This window comes from Portunus trituberculatus, chromosome 26, assembly GCF_017591435.1.
Source record: "Portunus trituberculatus isolate SZX2019 chromosome 26, ASM1759143v1, whole genome shotgun sequence".
Taxonomy (NCBI): domain Eukaryota; kingdom Metazoa; phylum Arthropoda; class Malacostraca; order Decapoda; family Portunidae; genus Portunus; species Portunus trituberculatus.
The window spans coordinates 3,203,013-3,213,707 of record NC_059280.1 but is presented as its reverse complement, the minus strand read 5'-3'; the positions used below and the strand labels follow the sequence as shown (position 1 = coordinate 3,213,707).

At 41.8% G+C, this 10,695-nt stretch overlaps 1 protein-coding gene across 2 annotated transcripts in view; it reads right to left on the bottom strand.

Annotated features, from left to right (window-relative positions):
• Positions 1-10,322, bottom strand: part of LOC123509221 (E3 ubiquitin-protein ligase RNF123-like) — a 21,974-nt gene extending 11,652 nt beyond the window's left edge. For both annotated transcript variants that reach the window (XM_045263420.1, XM_045263421.1), the window contains exons 1-11: positions 10,188-10,322; positions 8,873-9,007; positions 8,083-8,169; positions 7,252-7,345; positions 6,858-7,017; positions 5,463-5,558; positions 4,076-4,220; positions 3,360-3,603; positions 2,748-2,972; positions 1,112-1,293; positions 209-366 (exon numbers count right to left, since the gene is read on the bottom strand). In XM_045263420.1, the coding sequence (XP_045119355.1) occupies positions 209-366; positions 1,112-1,293; positions 2,748-2,972; positions 3,360-3,603; positions 4,076-4,220; positions 5,463-5,558; positions 6,858-7,017; positions 7,252-7,345; positions 8,083-8,169; positions 8,873-9,007; positions 10,188-10,201 (1,540 nt within the window). In that variant the 5' untranslated portion in view covers positions 10,202-10,322. The remainder of the gene's footprint in view (positions 1-208; positions 367-1,111; positions 1,294-2,747; positions 2,973-3,359; positions 3,604-4,075; positions 4,221-5,462; positions 5,559-6,857; positions 7,018-7,251; positions 7,346-8,082; positions 8,170-8,872; positions 9,008-10,187) is intronic.
• Between the last annotated feature and the right edge of the window lie 373 nt (positions 10,323-10,695).

Below are 10,695 nucleotides of genomic sequence, written 5' to 3'. Positions count from 1 at the left end.
AGACAGGACACAGAGCTTAGTTTGGGCCTGTAATACACAAATAGGTAAACAAACACACACACACACACACACACACACAGACATACATACATACACGCTTTCTCTCTCTCTTAGACACAAATACTCTCTCTCTCTCTCTCTCTAACACACACACACACACAAACACACACACTCTCTCTCTCTCTCTCTCAGACACACACAGACTAACCTTGCACAGCCTTGAGTATGATCCTACAGGAAGCCTCGTAAGCCATCCTGTCACCACCACTGTTCACCGCACCGTCCTTGGAGGCCCACCACACTGACCCCACCACCACACCCAGCCCTTCCTCATCCACCGCCTTGATGTTCACGAAGCTCGGAAACCTGTGGGGATGTTTATCTTAGGTTAGGTTAGGTTAGGTTAAAAACACACCCAAACACACTAAAACACCATAAAACACACTCAAAATATCCCAAACACACCCAAAACACACTAAAAACACCACAAAACACTCAAAATATCCCAAACACACCACAAAACACACTCAAATATCCCAAACACACCCAAAACACACTAAACCACCATAAAACACACTCAAAATATCCCAAACACACAAAACACACTGAAAACACACTCACAAACACACACCAAACACACCAAAAACACACAAAACACACAAAAACACCAAAACACACAAAACACTAAAACACCACAAAACACACTCAAATACCCCCAAACACACCCAAAACACTAAAAACATCACAAAACACTCAAATACCCCCAAACACACAAAACACACAAAAAACACCACAAAACACACTAAAATACCCCCAAACACACCCAAAACACCATAAAACACACTCAAATACCCCCAAACACACCAAAACACTCAAAATACCCCAAAACAAACCAAAAACACCCAAATTCCTGAAAACACACCAAAACACTCATAAAATCCCAGAAACATCCGTAAACACACCAAAATGCACTAAAACACACCAAAAATACTCCTAAACACTGAAAAAACACTCTAAAACACACATAAAGCACCAAAAATACTCTAAAACACCTCAAAACACACCAAAACATACCTAAAACAGCCCAAAACACCCCCACAGACAAACGTACTGCACTTTATCGAAGAGTATGTGAGTGAGGCAGATCTTCCTGAGCCTGGGGTGTGACAGCAGGGTGTACAGGAGATGAAGGTTGTATTTCTGACCCCGGAACTTGATGTCCTCCGCTGCCTGCTTGTGTCCCGTCAGCAGACACACCACCAGGTTCTCCAGGCACCTGTGTAGCTCGTGGTTCTGTGGGGATGTGTTAAGTTAGGGGAGATGTAGTAGGTGGAGGTAGCAGGGGGAGGTAGTGGGTGGTGGAAGAAATTTGAGGGTGTTTGGGGAAATATTTGAGGTTTTTAGAAAAGTTTTGAGGTTTTTTTGAGAAATTTGAGGTTTTTAGAGAGATTTTTGAGGGTTTTAGAGAAATGTTTGAGGTTTTTAGAGAAATTTTTGAGGGTTTTTGAGAAATGTTTGAGGTTTTTAGAGAAATGTTTGAGGGTTTTAGAGAAATTTTTGGAGGTTTTAGAGAAATTTTTGAGGGTTTTAGAGAAATTTGAGGGTTTTTGAGAAATTTTGATTTTTAGAAGAAATTTGAGGTTTTTGTGGAGAAATTTGAGGTTTTTAGAGAAATTTTTGAGGTTTTTAGGGAAATTTGAAGTTTTTTGTGGAGAAATTCAAGGTTTTTTGTGGAGAAAAGATAGAAGGTGGAATGAAAAGCAGATAAAAAGAGGAGGAGGTTGAGGAAAATTAAGGAATAAATGGACTAAAAAAAAAGCAGAGAGGAAAATAAGGTAGAAAAAAGTTAGAGATGCCAAAAAAAAAAAAAAAAAAAAAAAAAAAAAAAAAAAGTTCTCCAGTTGCTGCTATAACTCTGGGGGGGTACATTAGGTTAGGAAGGGGGAAGTAGTAGTAGGTGGAGGAGAAAAGGAGGGGAAGGAGAGGTAGGAAAGATAGAGAGGTAAAAAAGAAGGGAAAAACAGGAGGTGGAGGAAACTTGAGGGAAAAACAGGATGAGGAAGAAAGCAAAGGAAAACACACAAACACACTCACAAAATGCTAACTCTCTCTATTTTGTACTAACACACAAACACACTCACAACACTCTCTCTCTCTCTCTCTCTCACACACACACATTTCACTACATGGACAAAGAAATGATGAAGAAATTGCTAAGTACTATAATAAGAGCCAGATTGGAATATGCAGGAGTAGTGTGGACCCCTCATAAAAAGAAACACATAAGGAAGTTGGAGAGACTACAAAAAATGGCTACAAGAATGGTTCCAGAATTTGAAGGGATGACATATGAGGAGAGACTAAAGGCTATGGATCTACCAACCCTGGAACAGAGAAGAGAGAGAGAGAGAGAGAGGGATCTGATACAAGTTTATAAATTGATCAACGGAATGGACCAAGTGGATAATGAGAAACTGATCCTGAGAGAAGAATATGACACTAGAAGCACAAGATCACATAGTAAGAAGCTGAGGAAGGGAAGATGTCTGAGAGATGTTAAAAAATAGAGTTTCCCGCAAAGATGTGTTGAGACGTGGAACAGTTTGAGTGAGGAAGTGGCGTCACCAACGAGTGTGCAGAGCTTGAAACAAAAATTGGATAAGTGTAGATATGGAGACGGGGCCACACCAGCGTGAAGCCCAGGCACTGTAAATTACAACTAGGTAAACACACACACACACACACACCTCGAGGGCAGCAATAAGGAAGTCAATGAGTGTGTGTACAGGTTCAAGCGCCAGGGTTGGGCTGGGCTGGTCGAGGGTGACCTGTGCGATGCGGGCCAGGGCGGGCACCAGGCAGGCCTCCACCACGTAGGGCCGGGCCAGGAGGGGGCCGAGGTGCGCCGCGATGTGCTGCACCACGATCAGCAGGCAGGTGCGGTGGCGGTTGTTCAATGCCATGTCCTCACTCTGGGGTGCCATTAATTTAGGTAAGATTAGGTTAGGTTAGATGAAGTTAAGTTAGGTTAGGTTAGGTTAGGTTAGGTTAGGTTAGTTAACATTACCCCAACACCCAAAAATAATCACACACCACCCCAAACACCCAAAAAGCACCCCAAACATCCCTTAAAATTAACTTAACACCCCGAAATTCACTCCAATCCCCCAAAACACCTCAAACATCCCTTAAAATTATCCTAACACCATAAAAACACCCCAAAATTCACTCCAATCCCCGAAACACCTCAAACATCACTATCCTAACACCCACCCCAAAATAACCCCAAATCACCCCAAACACCCTAAAATTCACTCCAAGCCCCTCAAACCCCCCCAAACAGCCCCACAACCCGTTACCTGTGGCCAGTTCCGGCTGAGGTGCACCAGACGACCTAGCCAGTTCACGCAGGAATCCGCCCTTATCAAATCCTGCGTGGGGGGTGCCTGGAGGGGGGCAAACCCTTCCTGGGGATACCTGAAGGGGGTTGCTCCGAAGTTAGCGGCCAAACTCTCCCCAATGGCCAAGGAAACAGCGGGAAAGTAAGCCAACCCAGGGCCTGTCTTGACTGTGGTGAAGGCTGGACCTAAAGACTTCCCATTCCTGGAGGAGGAGGAGGAGGAGGAGGAGGAGGAGGAGGAGGAGGAGGAGGAGGAGGAGGAGGAAGTAGAAGTAGAAGATGTGGAGGATGATGAAGAAGTGGTGGTAGTAGTAGTAGTAGTAGTAGTAGTAGTAGTAGTAGTAGTAGTAGTAGTAGTAGTAGTAGTAGTAGGTTTGGGAGGAAAAACAGAAATTTTTATTATTATCATTATTATTATTATTATTATTTCACACACACACACACACGTTTCTCCATCTGTCTCTTCTTTCATTCATTATAATCTCTCTCTCTCTCTTTATTTTTCCTATCCTTCTCTCAACTATTCATAACATTATCTCTCTCTCTCTCTTTCTCTCTCTCACACACACACACACACACACACACACAAGGTAAATTTTCTCTCTCTTACTCTTTTTATCCTCTAACTTTTTCACCTTTCATTCATCACACTCTCTCTCTCTCTCTCTCTCTCACCTGAAGAACTCCACCTTCCCCTCCTCCAGGTCCAGAGTGCAGGAAATGATGTCGCCACTCTGCCACATCGCCCCGTACTTGTAAGTGGCAACGTTCCATTTACGCTGCCTGTTGCCATCGTAGGCGTAGGAGTCCGGGGTGTCGCCTGTGATGGTACATAATTATTTTTCTACTCACTGACCCCCATTCTATTGCTGTATCATAAATTTCCCTAGTTTATATCCCCAAAAACCTCAAAAAACATTCAAATTACTATATCATAAATTTCCCTAGTTTATATCCCCAAAAACCTCAAAAAACATTCAAATTACTACTATATCATAAATTTCCCTAGTTTATATCCCCAAAAACCTCAAAAACACTTCTATTAATACTATATCATAAATTTCCCTAGCTTATATCCCCAAAACCCTAAAAAAAACATTCAAATTACTACTATATCATAAATTTCCCTAGTTTATATCCCCAAAAACCTCAAAAAACACCTTCATAACACTTATATTAATACTATATCATAAATTTCCCTAGTTTATATCCCCAAAACTCAAAAAACACCTTAAAAACACTTCATAAATTTCCCTAGTTTACATCCCCAAAAATCTAAAAAAAATGCACTAAAAACACATGAAAACCCTAGATAATCATTTTTCTACTCACCAACTACTACTATATCATAAATTTCCCTAGTTTACATCCCAAAGACCTAAAAAAAAAACACCTTTAAAACACTTCTATTAATACTATATCATAATTTCCCTAGCTTATATCCCCAAAACCTCAAAAAACACCTTTAAAACACTTCTATTAATACTATATATAAATTTCCTAGTTTACATCGCAAAAACCTAAAAAAAACACCTTGAAAACACTTCTATTAATACTACATCATAATTTCCCTATCTTATATCTCAAAAACCTCAAAACTGCACTAAAAACACATAATAACCCTGGATAATAATTTTTCCACTCACCAACTCCTTTCTATTATCTAATTTATATCTCCAAAAACCTCAAAAAACACCTCAATAACACTTCTATCTATACTACACTTAACCCTCGGCTATCGCGCCCAATTGGGGCCGAAATAGTATCGCTATAGCCGAAAGCGTGATAGCCGAATTGATCTTGGCGGGAAGGCGGTTTTGGCCAATGAGCGCTCAGATATCCCATGACGTCATGGCTGGGCGCGCGATAGCAGGCATCTGAGGTCACAATAATGAAATTTTAGCAGCTTTTAATGGGTGCGTGATAGCAATAAAACACGATATCGGAAGTCACGATAGCCGAGTTGACTGTATATCATAAATTTCCATAGTTTACATCTCAAAAACCTCAAAAAATGCACTAAAAACACATCAAAAACTTAGATAATCATTTTCCCACTCACCAACTCCCTTCTCCTCTGAAAACTTGCATCCCAGCGTGGCCCAGCCCACCTGCATGACCCCCTTGGTGCCCAGCATTAGCTCATACTGCCACCGCCCTGTGCAGGAAGGCAGGGCGTTAGAGGAGGTACAGATGATACGGTAGGGGCAGGAAACACACACACAGGTACTCATATATGTGCACACACACACACACACACACAGAGATAGTTTATGGACCACAGTGCACAAAAACAATACATTGAAACTTAAAATACAGGCATCCCCCGCTTAATGAAGGGGTTACGTTCCTAAAAAATCGTTCGTTAAGTGAATTTTTGTTAAGCGAACCAATTGTAACAAGTTTGACCCCTGACTTGAGGTTCCATTGAGAGTGAACAAAGGTGGAGTGCATCATCCTACACTGAAAGGTTGAATGAAAGGAAAAATTATGAAGTTAAACATTTAGGCAGTTTAATTTAAGTCATTATAATGTACACTAATGTATTCATGTACGGAACTTTATAATGTTGATGATCTTAAATTTATGAAGGGAGGGAGAGTGGAGCAGGAAAGACGTTAGCTGGCAACCTGTGGAATGTAAACAAAGGGCACATCATTGTACTGCACACAAAACATATGTACCACATTTCCACAAGGCTTTCCACTTTACCCATTGCAGAGTCACCAGTTGAGGTGGTTCTTTTAGCTTGCAAGGAAGATACGGCCTCACCAGCCTTCTTAATAAAGATACAGCCTCACCAGCCTTCTTAATAGAGTGTGGTGACTTGAAATAGTAGAGACAGTAGATGGAGTCAAGATGGTGGCAAGCAATGCTATTAGTTTTGTGGGCTCTCTTGTGTCTGTGAATAACATCCACCTTCACTTCCAGAGTAAGAGACTTCCTGGTGTTCTTAGCAATGCTGGGCCACACTGCAGGGCATTTTGGTGGCATGTAGAGCGAGGGAAGACAAGCTGCTGCTGACGCTGTTATTGTTTGAACAGGGGGAGTGAGTGGTGTGCGTGTTGTCCACGAGAGGCGCTGGTGTATTCAAAAGCCTGTTGGTTTGCGTGATACGGCGGGGCTTTCAAACTTGGAAAAAATGACCGGGATAAAATTTCGTTAAAGCGAGTTTGGTGTTCGTTAAATAAGCAGATGGTAGTAAAAGGAAACGTTCGTTGCAGCAAAATTTCGTTGAGTGAACCTTCATAAAGTGCGGGTTTCCTGTACAATGATAAAAGCAATATATGAACAGTCAAAAGGCGATCTCCATCAATATCCTGTAGTTTGAAAAGGAAGTAACAAACAAATACAAACATCAGTGTACATGAGCCAGGAAATATGTAGAGTAATAATTAATTCATACATGTAAAATATTATCACACACACACACACACACACACACACACACACAGACCTTTATAGACACAAGTATTGCCTCTGATGGTGGAGAAGTTGTCTTGTGAGTTGAGCACTAGTTTGTCCTGGCCAAAGCTGAAGCTGCCAACCACACTCTTGTTGTCAAAGTGTGTGACGGCCGGACCCAGCCGCCCGTCCCCTGGCCACGGCGGCACCAGCTGGGAGGGAGAGAGAGAGAGAGAGAGAGAGAGAGAGAGAGAGAGAGAGAGAGAGAGAGAGAGTTATAATTTACTTTTCACAGCATTAATAAAAAATTTTAACACACACACACAAAACACCCTCCAACACCCAAAACCACATTAAACACACTTAAACACCTAAAAAACCTTAAAAAACACCCTTAAAAATAGCTTAACCCTTTAAAACACACACACACACATACACACACTTACAGAGGTTTGGTGGGGATGCCGTGCCCTGTCCTCCAGCACCACACTGAGAAGACACTGCACACTGCCATAGTCTGGGAGGTGGCTGGTGATCCCACTGAGAAGAGACAGTGTTAGTATAGGGAAGGAGAAATTGAGGGCCTTTCTAGACAGTGGAAGCAGAGTTTGAGGGGTTTTGTAGACAGTGGAAGGAGAAATTGAGGGGTTTTGTAGACAGTGGAAGGAGAAATTGAGGGGTTTTGTAGACAATGGAAGGAGAGTTTGAGAGCCTTTCTAGACAGCGGAAGGAGTGTTTGCAGGTTTTTGTAGACAGTGTTAGCATCGACAATGGAAGAAAACACTTAAATCTTGTAGTGTATTTTGACAACAGAGGAAGAAAAGAAAAGAAAAACTGACACACACACACACACACACAATGAAAAGAAAACTGAAGGCTTTTTCTAGACAGCATTAGCATAGTGAAGGGAAAATTTAAGGATATTTCCAGACAGTGTTAGAATATTGAAGGAAAAATTGAAGGTTTCTCTATTCAGTGCTGTGGTCTGGGAAATGTGACTGAGAGAGACATAGAGAGGTTGAAAGGAAGGTTAAGGGCGAGAGAAAGAGAGATAGAGAGATAGAGAGAGAGAGAGAGAGAGAGAGAGAGAGAGAGAGAGAGAGAAAATGACACTAGCTATAACATAAACATTTTAAAATCTTTGTGTTATATTCAATCCTACTACTACTACTACTACTACTACTACTACAACTTAACTACCACCACTATTACTACTAGAACTACAACTACCACTACCACCACCACCAACTACTACTACTACTACTACTACTACTTACTCCAGGCACTGTCCATCCGGGTGTCCTCCTTGGTACCTCTGCAAGTCCTCACGAATATTTGGCGAATAATTCCATCCAAAAGTCGGTCTGTCAAAAAAAAAAAAATAAATAAATAAAATAAAAAAAAAACAATAATGATGATGATGATGATGATAGGTTAGGTGATGTGATTCGTGTATTTTCTCTCTCTCTCTCTCTCTCTCTCTCTCTCTCTCTCTACATCTGCATAACAAAATACTCTGACAGCAGTGCTCCCCAACACACACAGCCAAGCTGCTGGAGTCACAGTGGACGATCAGCAAACTGTAGTAATGCCTATCTGCACCTCCTTGACAGCAGTGCTAGGCACACCCCCACCTTCATCCTGCCCTGAGTCTTCCTCCTCACCTCCCTCCAGAATGTCCAGGGCCTGCAGAACCATACTTGGCCCTGCCTACACTGACTGTGATCACGCCCTCTCTACCCTCGATCTCCCCACACTGGCAGCCAGACACCAAGCGGCCCTCCTCAAGATGGGTGGAGGCCTGCTGCGCCACTCACCCCTACAACAACTCCTTTCCCCGATGCACCCCAGCCAGTCACGCCACTCAAGGCCCCAAGAACTGACCATTATCATCACAGTGCTATCCCCTCCATGGTGCGACCCATAAACAGCTAAATTAAGGTTCTAATCTTAAGTCTTCCTCAATCCCCATATGTACATTTTCAGTATGTATGTATGTACTGCAATTACTAATAAACCATATTATTATTATTATTATTATTATTACACACACACACACACACAGACCTGTAGGGGGGTGGCACGGTGCTGGGGGTGTGACAAGGGGGGTGTGTGAGGGTCTGAACGGCCCCCCAGCTCCCCCTCCACCTCCGCTGCCCATCATCCCAGACATGACACACTGCTATGGGGCGCCGGTCACACCTGAAGAAAGTTAGGTTAGGTTAGGTTAAGTTAAGTTTGGGTTAGGTTAGGTTAGGCTGGGTTGGGTTGGGTTGGGTTAGGTTAGACGATGTATGAAAAAATGAAGAGCAAAGGTTTAACCCCTTCAGTACGGGGACACATTTTTTACCACGAGTTTTGAACATGATAAGACGATTTTATTGACATTAGGAAGTGTCTATGGAGGTCAGAAGATTAATGGCCACAGTCTTCACCATCGCAATCTTAGCACGAGTTTCTGAAGCTGCATAAAATCGCCAAATGGTAAGCAGAGTGAACATGAAAACGTGTCGCAGTACTGAAGGGATTAATTGTACTGAAAAAATTGGCAGTCTTGATCATAAGTTTGACCTCACGACTGCACGATCTGGGAAATAATTGAGAGGTGGAGTCACAGGCATGAATCAATTTCTTCCAGGTGTCCTCTGTGAGTTTCTAAGGTAATTGTGGCTGACTTTACCAAACTAAACCAAACCTGACTTAACTTAATCTTACCTTACACACAAATCCTTGATAAATTAACCTCACCTTATAAATCTTCTCTAACTTAACCTTTCTCAAAAACCTTCTCTAAACTGACCTTCCCTTACTCACAAATCGTTTCCTCACACTGACTTCCTCACAAATCGTTTCCTCACACTGACTTCCTCACAAATCCTCTCTAACTTCACCTTGCCTTCCTCATAAATCCTCCAAATTCACCTCGCCTTCCTCACAAATCTTCTCTAACTTCACCTTCCTCACAAATCCTCTCTAACTTCACCTCGCCTTCCTCACAAATCTTCTCTAACTTCACCTTCCTCACAAATCCTCTCTAACTTCACCTCGCCTTCCTCACAAATCTTCTCTAACTTCACAGCGACTTCCTTTCTTAAATAACTCCCACAAAACGTATACACCCATACCGTGACGTAATAACTATAACTACAACCACTACTATTACTGCTCCTAACTCCCTGTCCCTAACTACACCAGCCACACTAACAACAACAACACCAGCAGCACCAAAATACACCAAGCACCAACCGACAAACGCACAAAATAAGAGGAACACCAATATTTTAATAGGACAAAAACTCTCGATCACTCGCCTTATTTTTCGTGTTTCCGCCTCTCCTTTGCCTCTCTCTCCTCTCCCTCGCCTCCTCCTGGCGCGCCTCACCTTCGTCTCACCATCAGCTGGGGCGGGAGTGAAGCTTGTAAGTGTTTAGAGGAAGTTTAAAGCTTTTTCCTGTCTCTTATCGCTGAGTTGTTTTGGTTCTGCAGCGGCCATCAATGTTCCGACGCTGGCCTTGACTTCAGGTTGACTTAAATATGCATGTCTTAATATTTTACACAATAATTCATTAATATGGTAAGATTAGTGGTTAGGAATTAATGTATTGAAATAAAAATAGCAAAGAAATCTATAGAAATATGTGTGAAGTTAAGATATTACTTAAAGATTGCTAATGTTCGCTTTGTCTTTGGTTTGGTTTATTTAGATGCAATACAACTATAAAATCAAAAGAAACTATAGCATTCAAGAAAATTCTTTGTTTATTTGATATTTTCTTTAACACAAATATTCTTTAATGTTAAGTAAGATTCTCTAGGAAAAAAATTAGACGCTCAGATATTCGGCTTTGGCTTCAGAAACTTTACTAGATATAATTCACTAAAATATAATA